General features: G+C 38.4%; 1 protein-coding gene across 1 annotated transcript; it reads left to right on the forward strand.

The window, feature by feature from the left end:
• Window positions 1–8125: 8125 nt before the first annotated feature.
• LOC133655412 (phenylethanolamine N-methyltransferase-like) lies at window positions 8126–13724 on the forward strand. The gene is made up of 4 exons (XM_062055547.1): window positions 8126–8557; window positions 11807–12017; window positions 12086–12545; window positions 12626–13724. Exons 1-3 carry the CDS (start codon window positions 8242–8244, stop codon window positions 12522–12524), a joined length of 966 nt encoding a protein of 321 aa, XP_061911531.1. The 5' UTR covers window positions 8126–8241; the 3' UTR covers window positions 12525–12545; window positions 12626–13724.
• The last annotated feature ends 2362 nt before the right edge of the window (window positions 13725–16086 follow it).

The raw sequence follows: 16086 nt of genomic DNA on the forward strand, positions 1-16086 counted from the left end.
ACATTTTCGATGGGAGACAGGTCTGGACTGCAGGCGGGCCAGGAAAGTACCCGCACTCTTTTTATACGAAGCCACGCTGTTGTAACACGTGCTGAATGTGGCTTGGCATTGTCTTGCTGAAATAAGCAGGGGCGTCCATGAAAAAGACGGCGCTTAGATGGCAGCATATGTTGTTCCAAAACCTGTATGTACCTTTCAGCATTAATGGTGCCTTCACAGATGTGTAAGTTACCCATGCCTTGGGCACTAATACACCCCCATACCATCACAGATGCTGGCTTTTCAACTTTGCGTCGATAACAGTCTGGATGTCTGCTTCCCCTTTGGTCCGGATGACACGATGTCGAATATTTCCAAAAACAATTTGAAATGTGGACTCGTCAGACCACAGAACACTTTTCCACTTTGTATCAGTCCATCTTAGATGATCTCGGGCCCAGAGAAGCCGGCGGCGTTTCTGGATGTTGTTGATAAATGGCTTTCGCTTTGCATAGTAGAGCTTTAACTTGCACTTACAGATGTAGCGACCAACTGTATTTAGTGACAGTTGTTTTCTGAAGTGTTCCTGAGCCCATGTGGTGATATCCTTTAGAGATTGATGTCGGTTTTTGATACAATGTCGTCTGAGGGATCGAAGGTCACGGTCATTCAATGTTGGTTTCCGGCCATGCCGCTTTAGTGGAGTGATTTCTCCAGATTCTCTGAACCTTTTGATATTATGGACCGTAGATGGTGAAATCCCTAAATTTCTTGCAATTGCACTTTGAGAAACGTTGTTCTTAAACTGTTTGACCATTTGCTCACGCAGTTGTGGACAAAGGGGTGTAACTCGCCCCATCCTTTCTTGTGAAAGACTGAGCATTTTTTGGGAATGGTTTTTATACCCAATCATGGCACCCACCTGTTCCCAATTAGCCTGCACACCTGTGGGATGTTCCAAATAAGTGTTTGATGAGCATTCCTCAACTTTACCAGTATTTATTGCCACATTTCCCAACTTCTTTGTCACGTGTTGCTGGCATCAAATTCTAAAGTTAATGATTATTAGCCAAAAAAAATTTTTTATCAGTTTGAACATCAACTATGTTGTCTTTGTAGCATATTCAACTGAATATGGGTTGAAAATAATTTGCAAATCATTGTATTCCGTTTATATTTACATCTAACACAATTTCCCAACTCATGGAAACGGGGTTTGTACCTTTAAAATCCTCCACCGACATAAATCTTCAGGATTAAATTTTGTTTTAGCATCTACTGGTTGCCAAGCAACTTGGTTTGTTCAAGAAAACTTGCCAGCGAGCAGGTTAGATTACCTTGGTGACTGACTCTGAGTTTGACTTATCTCTCTTTTTTGGAAAGGAAAACCGTGAATTTTCCTCACCCCAGCCTTTATTTCACCTAATCCGCTTTCTTGAATTACCTCGTGATCATTTGAAGTGAATATTGCAATCACAAGACCAACGTGAATTCATACATTAGTTTATTTAACCGTTACATTGAAGTACACCACACGTTTACACTTCAATTCATCATAAAAAGGAGTAGGAAGAAACAGTGCTCGGTAGTTACTGATAGGACGAATAATACTATGAAATCAGCAACACTAATCAAACGTTTCAACCCAGGAACCTCGTCGACATCTTCATGGTGGTTTTAGTTTCCAACACTGGACTCATGTTGACACTGAACACTCCCTCCTGGACATGGTCGGCCACTTTGGAGACCTTCCTGCTGAGCTCTGGCAACTTCTGACCGATGGCCCCTGAGAGGAAGCGCCGGAGGAGGCGTCTGGCTTCCGAATATTTCTCCGAGCGCTCCGCCTCTGTGAGTGTGGGCCTGGAAGACGACACAAGGCAGGTGCTGAGATTACTTTTTAACGCTTGACCCTAAAAGCGGGAGCTGGTCGCTGACCTCTGCGGGGCACACACACCGAGGCTGTGCCAATAAGCCGAGTAGCTCTGTCCACTCTGCCAGTCCTCCTCCGTCACGCTGCAGTCCAGCGCTGTACTGCCAAAACTGCTCATTCTTGCTGCCTCTGTCAAGAACCATGTTTTCCTGCCTTAACCATCTCTGTATCCTCCTGAAAACCAGCGTCCTCTGCAGTCGGCATTTGGTTTTTGTAAAATGGGGCATTTTTTTCAATCTCTGACTAAAGAAATACACCAAAAACGAATGTTCACTGCAGAGGACTGTATTAAAAAAAAATATCTAAAATTGAGTATGTATGCCGGCATCTTTAATTCGGCCCGTGAGACGACAGGAGTTCAATAAACAATGACGGGAAGTATTCATATCTTATACAAATAGCTAGCGGTCCTAAAGCAGGGGTCCCAAAACTTTTTGACCTGGGGGATGCATTGGGTTAAAAAAAATTTGGCCAGGGGCCGGGCCACATATATATATATATATATATATATATATATATATATATATATATATATATATATATATATATATATATATATATATATATATATATATATATCAGTATTTCCCACACATTCATTTATTTGTGGCGGCCCGCCACAAAAGAATTACGTCCGCCACAAATAGATTTTTTTTTGTTTTTGTTTAATTATTATTATCATTATTATTTTTATTTTTTATTTTTTTGTCCTGTCCAGCTTCTCAGGCAAATCATATAGTTGATGTAGATGCCCATATAGGCTGTTCAGATTTACTTTACAAAAGAGAAGTGTAGGATACTTATCTTGTTGCCTTATTTGTATTTGACCACTACTGTTTTCTGTTTATTTGTTACTGACTGTGGCAGGACATCTCTGCCTCTGTTTCACTTTATGTTGCTGGTAAATAATATGGTTGTAGTAGTAGGCTGAAGTTAAATTATTTAGTATGCACTAATTAAAGGGGCAGAGCTTTAAGAGACATTTTAGCTTTTATATTTCATAAGATATCTTTTTTGTAAGAACCACAATTAATAAATATATTTCAGTGAATAACTTATTGTTCAAATCTGTATATAAATATGTACGTAAAGTGTTGTAATTATATTGTAAAATGGATGGATGGATGGATGGATGGACGTTTAAAACAAAACTGTTATTATTAATTAGTAAGTATACATTTGAGCCTTTTTAGAGAAAATTATATCATTGTAGTAAATTATGCAAATTACTCGATGTCATGGTGACCACGCCCATAGCCACACCCCCACTGCCACAGGTATCTTGGCAGTTTATGGGAAACACTATATATATATATATATATATATATATATATATATATATATATATATATATATATATATATATATATATATGTATATGTATATATATGTATATGTATGTATGTATGTGTGTCTCATTGCAGATTAGACAAACTGCCTTTTCCTTACATTGAACAAAAAAAAGTCATATGTCCACTGATGTTTAAAAACTCTACATTCGGAGTCTAATTTACGTTTCCCCAACGATTTTGCCATTTTTTTCCCTCGTGCACTTATTGACTTACCGCGCTCTCGAGTGTGATTGTCACGTTATCGATGGAAAAATGCATTTTTCGACAATATGATTTGCCTGAGCGGCTAGGAGACCCAGGAACAAGCGGTAGAAAATGGATTGATGGAAGGGCAAGAAAGGACAGATAAAAAAATAATAATAATAAAAAATATATAATTTTTTTTACTCGGGACTGGATTTTGAAGCTTGCGGGCCATAGTTTGGGACCCCTGTCCTAAAGCTACCATTTTTTTGCCATCTAGTGGACAACGAAATTACTTCAACCAATAATTGTTCTTGCTAGATTAGTGGCATACCCATTCCGAACAACCTTCCCTAGTCATGGTGTGACAACAACAAAAAAATCGACCAGCACAAAAAGTGAACACATAACCCAACCTGCTCATTGAACTTTGTTAGAATTCTGGATATTATAAAAAAAACGTCCATTCAACATAAAAAAAAAAAAATCTAAATTACACCCATATAATTCCATTACAAGGGATGATGGGAAAAATGCAAAACACCCTCTCCACACTTCTCCATGTTTGGTGCATTTTAGCTGCTTGATATGTCTGATTGATTAAACAACTTTAAGGAGGTTGTCACGGAAGTAAACAAGGTAGGAGTAGAATTTTACACATACTGTTGATAACCAATTCTAATAATTATATATATATATATATATATATATATATATATATATATATATATATATATATATATATATATATATATATATATAGCAGAGGTTACTGTGGTTTATCTGTTAGAAAGTGCAGGGTAGAGCAGAATATTCGTTAGGTCGGGAGAAAAACACGGAGGCTATTTCATCCCTACAAGTCTGTTTCCCTGCTCTTCAGGGGATTTTATAAATATTAATTATAATAAATATATATATATATATGTATATTGTGTGTGTGTGTGTATATATATCTATATATGTATATATATATGTGTGTGTATATATATATATATATTGTGTGTGTGTATATATGTGTGTGTATATATATATATGTGTGTGTGTATATATATATATATATATATATATATATATATATATATATATATATATATATATATATATATATATATATATATATATATATATATATATATATTAATTAGTTAGTTTACATGCAGTTGGCTTTCGGCCCCCGGACAAATTTTTTAAGCCCAAAGCGGCCCCCCACTCAAAAAGTTTGGACCCCCCTGATAAAGTGCATTATTTTGATTCCATTATCTGGCGCCTTCCTAAGAAATGGAAAAAGTGATTAAAACTAGCGTGAGATGCAAGCGAGAACAACTTACTTGTCTTCTGTGTCCGTGGGTCCGGTTCGGCGGTATGCGGCGGTATGAGAATTGGCCAGCGAGGGTGGACAAGAGGATTAGTGGCCGTGTTTACATAGTTGTGTGTCTGCAGTTATTTCGGTTACATGCTGCTGGTATAATGAGACGCAAGGCAAACTTGTCTGCGCCATATGTTAACGCTTTCGACACCTCCTGACGTGTAGAGCAAGAAGTTTTATGACAGGAGACGATACCATACAAAGTAAACTTGCATACACTGAATCTTGTTTTGTTGTACTTCTGTGTCTCATTTGGAAGTATTGTACTGTATTATATAGTAGACCAGGGGTCACCAACCTTTTTGAAACCAAGAGCTACTTCTTGGGTACTGATTAATGCGAAGGGCTACCAGTTTGATACACACTTAAATAAATTGCCAGAAATAGCCAATTTGCTCAATTTACCTTTAACTTTATGTTATTATTAATAATTAATTATATTTACACTTAATTGAACGGTTTAAAAGAGGAGAAAACACGAAAAAAATGACAATTAAATTTTGAAACATAGTTTATCTTCAATTTCGACTCTTTAAAATTCAAAATTCAACCGAAAAAAAGAAGAGAAAAACTAGCTAATTCGAATCTTTTTGAAAAAATTAAAAAAATAATTTATGGAATAATTTTTCCTGATTAAGATTAATTTTAGAATTTTGATGACATGTTTTAAATAGGTTAAAATCCAATCTACACTTTGTTAGAATATATAACAAATTGGACAAAGCTACATTTCTAACAAAGACAAATAATTATTTCTTCAAGATTTTCCAGAACAAAAATTTTAAAAGAAATTCAAAAGACTTTGAAATAACATTTAAATTTGGATTCTACAGATTTTCTAGATTTGCCAGAATAATTTTTTTGAATTTTAATCATGATAAGTTTGAAGAAATATTTCACAAATATTCTTCGTCGAAAAAACCGAAGCTAAAATGAATAATTAAATTAAAATTAATTTATTATTCTTTACAATAAAAAAAATAAATTTACTTGAACATTGATTTAAATTGTCAGGAAAGAAGAGGAAGGAATTTAAAAGGTAAAAAGGTATATGTGTTTAAAAATCCTAAAATCATTTTTAAGGTAGTATTTTTTCTCTAAAATTGTCTTTCTGAAAGTTATAAGAAGCAAAGTAAAAAAATTAATGAATTTATTTAAACAAGTGAAGACCAAGTCTTTAAAATATTTTCTTGGATTTTCAAATTGTATTTGAGTTTTGTCTCTCTTAGAATTAAAAATGTCGAGCAAAGCGAGACCAGCTTGCTAGTAAATAAATACAATTTCAAAAATAGAGGCAGCTCACTGGTAAGTGCTGCTATTTGAGCTATTTTTAGAACAGGCCAGCGGGCTACTCATCTGGTCCTTACGGGCTACCTGGTGCCCGCGGGCACCGCGTTGGTGACCCCTGTAGTAGACTCTGCATGCTGTTGCAATTTGAAGACGTTAAATGGCAGTAGTGTATAAGATACGGTGTGTTGCCTTATCCAGGGAGTAGTATAGCTCGGTTGGTACAGTGGCCGTGCCAGCAACTTGAGGGTTCCAGGTTCGATCCCCGCTTCCGCCATCCTAATCACTGCCGTTGTGTCCTAGGGCAAGATACTTTACCCACCTGCTCCCAGTGCCACCCGCACTGGTTTAAATGTAACTTAGATATTTCACTATGTAAAGTGCTTTGAGTCACTAGAGAAAAGCGCTATAAAAATATAATTCACAAAAAATTAACTTTGCCATTAGGGTGAATGTGCCGGTCTTTTCCTTTGTTGACCCCTAAAAAATGTTCATACTATAAGGGCCTGGTTGACCAAGATCCAAATACCACACGCTATAGTGTGTGCAAAAAATAAAATAGCATGTACTATTAGTGTGCGTGTTGCATGTGATCTACTAACACTACATGTGCAATTGAACAGTGGTGCAGACTGCCTTATTTAAATGAGGTTGTTGTGTGGCCACAGAGACACTTGATCCTTTTTCTGCACATTCATGTTATCATGCTCCTACCTGTGTCTGGTGTGTTGAATCAGCAGCACACATCTGTAATCTCTAACACCTGTTCTGAATCGCAATCTAGACAGCAGAAACAAATGCACACTGACAGTTCGCATGAGGCTGTGGATAGCATCACCAGCGCACTCGTGCGTCTGGAATGACTTAAATGCTAAAAAAAAATGCATAATGAAAGACTTATTTTCTTGTCGCAGATATAATAGTAATACATTTTCTAATTAAAAAAAACAAATAACGTTTAAAAAACGCCAGTAAACACCATAACGCATCATTTGAATTAGTTTTAATCAGCCCCTTATGTCATCCAGCAGCAGTAAAATTATAAAAAGAAATTGCTGAATAGACGATTAAAATTTGTAAAATTGCTAGTGCTAATCAGTAGCATGTCTATGGCAAATCCATCATAAATGAGCATTGAGCTAGCACATTTTGAAAAGTGGAGCCATACTGTACCTTCTCCTTGCTTTGTTGCTATGAAAAATTGTAACATTACCACAAGACGGTCAGGGTTAGTCCGCTCTGAGCGGTTGACTGCTCGTTTCCTGGCCAAGTACCTGAGCCTGCAACCAGATGGGCGGAGGATGATTGCTAACACTATGGAGTGTCACAACGGCTGGGATGGCAGATGAAGGCTGCAGCAGAAAAGGGTCCCCAGTCATCTTGGACTCCGTGCCACTGGGCCCTGACCCGTATCTGTCAAGGATCGTGTGGTGACTGTCTGTGCACCAGTCTCCCCACGTTAAACAAAGTCACGCACAGGCATCCTCCATAAAGGGATACCCCCCTACCAGGAGGATCGTCATACTCTCTTCGAGTGACCACCGATGATGAGTATATCATGCAAAAGCGCAGACTCCAACCATTAGAATACTTTGTATATTTCAAGACTTACGGTAATTTGAAAACATCACTGCACATCATAATGGCAGCTACAGTTTCCATCTTAGAGATCTAAAAAAAAATAATTTGGGAATGCAGGCGGGTCAGATTGAAAAGCTTAACGGCCCGGCCCTTATTTTGCCCAGGTCTGGGTTAAGGTAGTAGAATGGTTAAGTATGTCTCCTCAAGAACCGCAGCTCTCCAGTGTCGACAACACTCATGTACCCTACATTGTGACGCTACTACCACCGATAATGGCAATGGCAATGCCAATAATTGCTGTGTGTTGGCTCATTCTCAGTGCATGGTGAACGTATACCGCTATACAAGTTGTACACTGACTATTATAAAGTTTACTTTATGTGGTACTCTCCCTAAACTGAAATGTAAGGGGAAAAAAGCAGCAGTCTTTGAGAAGGACCTGTTTGTATGGGCAGGCAAAGACAAACAGGGATGGATGGTGAAGATAGAGGCCTGCATGCAGGGCGAGGTCACCTGAAAAGCAATGAGGAGTCCATTAGCGTTGCTGAAAGCCCTCTAATCTGATGGCATCAGTGCTTGAGGGCAGAGAAAGAAAGCACAAACAAAGTTATCAGGACACCATAGCCCAAAAAAAAGCACCCAGGCACCCCTGCAGATATGACTATATAAGGGGGCTCCTGATGCACCTGGAAGCTGAGAGGCGAACCATGGAAGACAAGGCTACAGAAAATGGAGTGGCAGCCATGGCCGCCTGCTACCAGCGCTTTGACCCGTCGGCGTACCTGCAGTACAACTACACTCCACCGCGGGCTGACTTTGACCGGAAGGACAGCATTGTGCCCTGGAAACTGGCGTGCTTGCATAGAGCCTTCACGGAAGGTAAGCAAAGATAAGGGCAAGACAAGTGCCTGGACACGCGGGTCATCTTGCAACCAGAGCCTGTCGCCTCCAACACGTACAAAGCGTGTTTGAGAACCTGTGACTACCGTATTTTTCGGACTATAAGTCGCAGTTTTTTTCATAGTTTGGCCGGGGGTGCGACTTATACTCAGGAGCGACTTATGTGGGAAATTATCAACACATTACCGTAAAATATCAAATAATATTATTTAGCTCATTCACGTAAGAGACTAGACGTATAAGATTTCATGGGATTTAGCGATTAGGAGTGACAGATTGTTTGGTAAACGTATAGCATGTTCTATATGTTATAGTTATTTGAATGACTCTTACCATAATATGTTACGTTAACATACCAGGCACGTTCTCAGTTGGTTATTTATGCCTCATATAACGTACACTTATTCAGCCTGTTGTTCACTATTCTTTATTTATTTTAAATTGCCTTTCAAATGTCTATTCTTGGTGTTGGGTTTTATCAAATACATTTCCCCAAAAAATGCAACTTATACTCCAGTACGACTTATATATGTTTTTTTCCTTCTTTATTATGCATTTTCGGCGGGTGCGATTTATACTCCGGAGCGGCTTATAGTCCGAAAAATACGGTAGATAGAACAAAAAAAAAGAGCACAAAAGGCAATGACAAACAACAACGTACCTACAAGGGTGTAATATTGATTTGTTTGAGAGGGGACAGACAGAACAAAAGACAACAAGAATATCAATTCCGAGTTCAGGAAACCGTCCCGAGCGGAGACGGGTCAGCAGCGCAGAGATGTCCCCAACCGATGCACAGGCTAGCGGTCCACCCGGGGTCCCGACTCTGGACAGCCAGCACTTCATCCATGGCCACCGGACCTGTGCAACTCCCCCTCCCAAGGGAGAGGGGAGCAGAGGAGAGAAGAAAAGAAACGGCAGATCAACTGGTCTAAAAAGGGGGTCTATCTAAAGGCTAGAGTATACAAAAGAGTTTTAAGATGGGACTTAAATGCTTCTACTGAGGTAGCATCTCTAACTGTTACCGGGTGGGCATTCCAGAGTACTGGAGCCCGAATAGAAAACGCTCTATAGCCCGCAGACTTTTTTTTGGCTCTGGGAATCACTAATAAGACGGAGTTCTTTGAACGCAGATTTCTTGCCGGGACATATGGTACAATACAATCGGCAAGATAGGCTGGAGCTAGACCGTGTAGTATTTTATACGTAAGTGGTAAAACTTTAAAGTCGCATCTTAAGTGCACAGGAAGCCAGTGCAGGTGAGCCAGTATAGGCGTAATATGATCAAACTTTCTTGTTTTTGTCAAAAGTCTAGCAGCCGCATTTTGTACCAACTGTAATCTTTTAATGCTAGACATAGGGAGGCCCGAAAATAAAACGTTACAGTAATCAAGACGAGACATAACGAACGCATGAATAATGATCTCAGCGTCGCTAGTGGACAAGATGGAACGAATTTTAGCGATATTACGGAGATGAAAGAAGGCCGTTTTAGTAACACTCTTAATGTGTGACTCAAACGAGAGAGTTGGGTCGAAGATAATACCCAGATTCTTTACCGAGTCGCCTTGTGTAATTGTTTAGCTGCTGTGCAACAATTTCTTGGTTTGGATTCATTCATGAGGTAGACAGACAGCAACAATAGAGAATAAAACGGGATACAATTCAACGAGAACTTCACCTGTAGGTGCTTGGTTTAGATTAATTTAAGAGGGGACAGACAAAAGACAGTAGAAAACAAAACACAACTAGAATGTCACCTGTGAGTTTTTGGTACTTTAGATTAATTTAAGTAGGGACAGACAGACGGACAATGAGACAATAGAAAATGAGAATAGTCAAGCACATCACCTGCAGGGCTTTGTTCAGCTTTAAGAGGGACAGACAGAAGCAATAGAGAACAAAATAACAACTAGAACGTCACTGCAAGTGCTTGGTTTAGATGAATTTAAGAGGCAGACAGGCAGAGACAACGGAGAACAAAATGTGATTAACAAAAAACAAGAATGTCATCTGTGAGCGCTTGGTTTAAATAAACTTAAGAGGGGACAAGATAGACGATAGAGAACAAACAGTGATAAAAGGCAACTAGAACGTCACCTGTGAGTGCTTGGTTTAGGTAAATTTAAGAGGTGGAAATAGACAACATAGATCAAAATATGATAAAAAAAACAAGAACGTCACCTGCAAGTGCTTGGTGTAGATAACTTTAAGAGGGGACAGACATTCACTCGAGAACAAAACATTATAAAAGACTACTAGTGTGCCACCTCAGCTGTAAGTGCTTGGTTTAGATCAATTTAAGAGGTGGACAGTCAGACAACAGAGAACACAAAGTGATGAAAGACAACTTAGACGTCATCTGTAAGTGCTTAGTTTAGATCAATTTAAGAGGGGACAGACAGACAATAGAGGACAAAAGCAGATTACACAAACCAAGAAGATCACCTGTGAGTGCTTGGATAGATGAATAAGAGGGATCAGACAGACAGAAAGTAAGAGTAAGAGCTTTGATTAGCTTCATTTAAGAGGGGACAGACAGAGAGCTATCATTGGCTGTTTACATAGTGACTGTTGATGCGTCGCCAAACGAAGTGTCAAGTGTTTTTTAAGGAATGCAAAACTAGGCCTATAGCCTATTAAAGTATGTTAGTTAAATGTCTTTGACATTTTAAAGATATTTTTTTACTGCCATCCGGGGGGAGCTCAAAGTAAAGCCGCTGCTCCTCCACATCGAGAGGAGCCAGATGAGGTGGTTCGGGCATCTGGTCAGGATGCCACCCGAACGCCTCCCTAGGGAGGTGTTTAGGGCACGTCCAACCGGTAGGAGGCCACGGGGAAGACCCAGGACACGTTGGGAAGACTATGTCTCCCGGCTGGCCTGGGAACGCCTCGGGATCCCTCGGGAAGAGCTGGACGAAGTGGCTGGGGAGAGGAAAGTCTGGGCTTCCCTACTTAGGCTGCTGCACCCGCGACCCGACCTCGGATAAGCGGAAGAAGATGGATGGAAGGATGGAAATATATTTGTTGCATTATTAAATTATATTAAGGTTTTAAAAATACGCAATTGCACGTAGCACATGTAAATTTTTTTTGTCGAAATGGAGAGACCAAATACTTTTAGTAGAAAAAGATAAAGAACTTTATTGACGTATATTTTTTTCTCAGGCGTTTGCCTTGAGTTTGACACCTGTGTGCTAAACAGATGAATATGTTCGTGTTGCCAAGGTGACGTGAGCGGCAAGCTGCTGGTGGACATCGGATCGGGTCCCACCCTGTACCAGGTCCTGAGTGGCTGCGAGGTCTTCAACGAGGTGGTCCTCACAGACTTCCTGGAGGTCAACCGCAAGGAGTTGAGGCGCTGGCTGCAGGGCGAGGAAGCCTGCAGCCTGGACTGGACGCCATACCTGCAGCACGTCTGCAAGCTGGAGGGGCGACGGTATTTGGTGTGGCACTTTGATCCTTTTATTCAGTTTCTGGGATCAAACGATCACGTTGATGTTTCAGGCCCTCGGCATGGACAGAGAAAGCCGCCAAGCTCCGCCGGGCGATCACCGACATCCTCCCGGTGGACGTGCACCGTCCTCAGCCCCTGGATCCTCGAGTCCTGCCCCCCGCGGGGGCCGACTGCCTGGTGTCCTGCTTCTGCCTGGAGAGCGTGAGCCCAGACCTGGCCGCCTTCACCAAGGCCCTGGGCCACATTCAGAACCTGCTCCGGCCCGGCGGCCACCTCCTGCTCATCGGCGCCTTGGGAGAGAGCTTCTATTTTGGGGGGCCCGGGGTAAAGATACCCGTGGTCCCGCTGGATGAGGCGGAGGTGTGCGCCAGTCTTAAGGAGAGCGGCTACACCCTGATCAGACTGGAGGTGTACACCCTGCCCCAGGACATGAGAGTGGGGGTGGATGACGTCACCGGGGTGTTTTTTGCCAAGGCCAGGAAGGACTAAACAGTGTACTCTAGTGTAAAAGTAAAAACACTCACAAAATATGACATTTTACTTCAATATATACGTTGTTTTTTATCCTTCTATATGCCTTTGCTTTTCAGGTGATGGACAAGACGCCAGCTGGTGTTGGAATGTGATCACACAGTGCTCCCTGCAGTCCAAACGACGTCATTACAGCAGATGAGTCTTTTAAAAAAGTATTTATTCCAGATTACATGAAATATGTAAGTAAATATTATTCAAAAAATATGAATAACATCATAGTACATTTTAATGTGTTTAAAAATGTTATGAAAAAAGATCATATATTCTGCAACATATATTCTTCCTGACCTTTTTTCACCAAAGTAAAGTATACAGACAATATGGGGGAAAAAAGAAATTGCTAACTTTATTAAGAATAAAAATTGGTGCAGAAAAAATAATTATAAACTGGAAGTGTCCTCTTTTAGAATTATAACAAAGATGCGTTATTTGATACAAATGACTCTATAAACTTTATTTTGTACTCTCCATTACTAAATCCGCTGTGGGTCAAATATGTATTAATGTACGTACTGTATATGTATATATAATGCATTTAATAACACCATTTAAGAGCGTAGCATAATAAAGTGTTTAAAACGTAGTGGTGGGTCGTCGGGGCCAGCAAGGCCTTCTCTCCTGGCCTAAAATAACCAGAAATCATGATCATAATTAAAGCTAAAATTATTTTTTATTTGTACTTTCCCTAAATATCTAAAAGTATTCATATTCTCTTCATGTTGTATTAAGCTCCTTCCAGTGCTGTTGTTTTTAGGTTAGAGTTTGTATCCAATCAGAATTCAGCAAGTTTATGTTGCCATGCTGTACCAAATCTGCCCGGGGTCTTCAGAATCAACAGTGCAGGCATCTATGCACTGTAAGTGAACGGGCACATACAGTTGATAGACAGTTGCGATAGCCAATCAGATCACGAGTTGTTGTCAGTAAGGCCTTCTAGCTGGCCTCACGTTGAACGTGACATTTACGCGTCCTCTGATTGGATACTCATCGGGACCGTTAGCGGAGGAATTTGAGAACACATAGAGTTGAGAGACAGTTGCGATAGCCAATCATATCACAAGTTGTTGACAGTAGCCTATCTAGGTAGCCTGATTTTAACGAGACTGCAATTGGATACACACTTGTCATTCCAAAGTGAGTATCTAATCACAAGTTGCAACTTAGCAGGAAGTGTTGACCCACAAAGAAGGAGAACAAAACGTTGATTAGGTGGCAGATATATATTTGCAAGGCCATTTTCAAGAAGGATATTTAAAGAGAAACTACATCTTGTGAGACGATGTCGGCGATGAAATGGGGAAATGCCCGCCATTTCCACTCGAATCATCCGACTACGAGGGGTACCACTGGCTTATACGGCGTCGAATGAGTTCTACAAATTGTGAGTTCAAATATTTTATTTCTTTATTTTTTCACGTCTAATATGTTTTTTGCTATTTTAATTTTGACAGTACCACATACGATATGTTTTAATTGCTGATGCGAGTTTATTGATTTTTTTAATGCGCCAGAAAATAACCCGTCTTGTACACTGTTGATGTGATTCAATGCACTGTAGGGCGTTAATGTGTTCCTGTATAGTATTTCTCCAGCAATGGTCATGTGGTGACGTAAATGATGGTATTTTGAGAGGTAATCATGAAGTCGGACATCACTGAAGGCCCAGGTGGGAAACGCACAGCCCGCCACTGTTAAACGTTTCCCATGAGTACAGACTACAGAATATTTTGGCCTACTTTGATTTTCTTCACATTTTTGCATGCTAAAACCAATGTAATGTAGGTGGAAAATATTTTAAAAGCAAATATCATACATCTGCTTCGTGTTATAGTTAGGAGTTTCCCAATACAACTTTTTCACCTCCGATACAATATCGTTATGCCTGGTTCACACGGCGCTTGCCGCGCTTTCAAGCGGCGAGCAAAGCGCCGTCATTTTTGTCAATTTTTCCACGAATATCCCGATCTCTGAAGTAATGTTATGCTTTGATACACTCTGATACGCTCTGATACGCTCTGATACGAATTAGTTGCCGCTTTCTTACCGTTCCTCACGCTTTGATCCCTCTTTGATATGCTTTAAATCACGTTTTGATATGTTTTATTACGCTTTATTGAACTTTATTACGCTTTGATGCGATCCTGACGCTTTAAATCAGGCTCTGACACGATTGTCAAGCTCTGTTGTGCATTGTTACAACAAAAATAAGAAAAAAATGTGAAAAACTCAGTATACTGTTTTTCCACCCATTTTTATATTCATTTATTTTTTCAATTTCTCTTTTTTTTCCGTTATATTATGTTTTATATCTTCATTTCTTTTATTTTTGTCATCTTAATAAATATCTATCTTTCATGCTAGTTGAAAATATTAAAAGGCATTTGTTTTATCCACCCATGTTTTATATTCATTTATTTTTTCAATTTCTCTTTTTTTTTCCTTATATTATGTTTTATATCTTCATTTCTTTTATTTTTGTCATCTTAATAAATATCTATCTTTCATGCTAGTTGAAAATTTTAAAAGGCATTTGTTTTATCCACCCATTTTTTATATTCATTTATTTTTTTCAATTTCTCTTTTTTTTTTGTTATATTATGTTTTATATCTTCATTTCTTTTATTTTTGTCATCTTAATAAATATCTATCTTTCATGCTAGTTGAAAATATTAAAAGGCATTTGTTTTATCCACCCATTTTTTATATTCATTTATTTTTTCAATTTCTCTTTTTTTCCCGTTATATTATGTTTTATATCTTCATTTCTTTTATTTTTGTCATCTTAATGAATATCTATCTTTCATGCTAGTTGAAAATAATAAAAGGCATTTGTTTTATCCACCCATGTTTTATATTCATTTATTTTTTCAATTTCTCTTTTTTTTCCCGTATATTATGTTTTATATCTTCATTTCTTTTATTTTTGTCATCTTAATAAATATCTATCTTTCATGCTAGTTGAAAATATTAAAAGGCATTTGTTTTATCCACCCATTTTTTATATTCATTTATTTTTTCAATTTCTCTTTTTTTTTTGTTATATTATGTTTTATATCTTTTCTTTTATTTTTGTCATCTTAATAAATATCTATCTTTCATGCTAGTTGAAAATAATAAAAGGCATTTGTTTTATCCACCCATTTTTTATATTCATTTATTTTTTCAATTTCTCTTTTTTTTCCCGTTATATTATGTTTTATATCTTCATTTCTTTTATTTTTGTCATCTTAATAAATATCTATCTTTCATGCTAGTTGAAAATATTAAAAGGCATTTGTTTTATCCACCCATTTTTTATATACATTTATTTTTTCAATTTCTCTTTTTTTTCCGTTATATTATGTTTTATATCTTCATTTCTTTTATTTTGTCATCTTAATAAATATCTATCTTTCATGCTAGTTGAAAATAATAAAAGGCATTTGTTTTATCCACCCATTTTTTATATTCATTTATTTTTTCAATTTCTCTTTTTTTTCTCGTTATATTATGTTTTATATCTTCATTTCTTTTATTT

The sequence above is a fragment of the Entelurus aequoreus genome, linkage group LG08, assembly GCF_033978785.1.
Source record: "Entelurus aequoreus isolate RoL-2023_Sb linkage group LG08, RoL_Eaeq_v1.1, whole genome shotgun sequence".
In the NCBI taxonomy this organism is placed as follows: Eukaryota; Metazoa; Chordata; class Actinopteri; order Syngnathiformes; family Syngnathidae; genus Entelurus; species Entelurus aequoreus.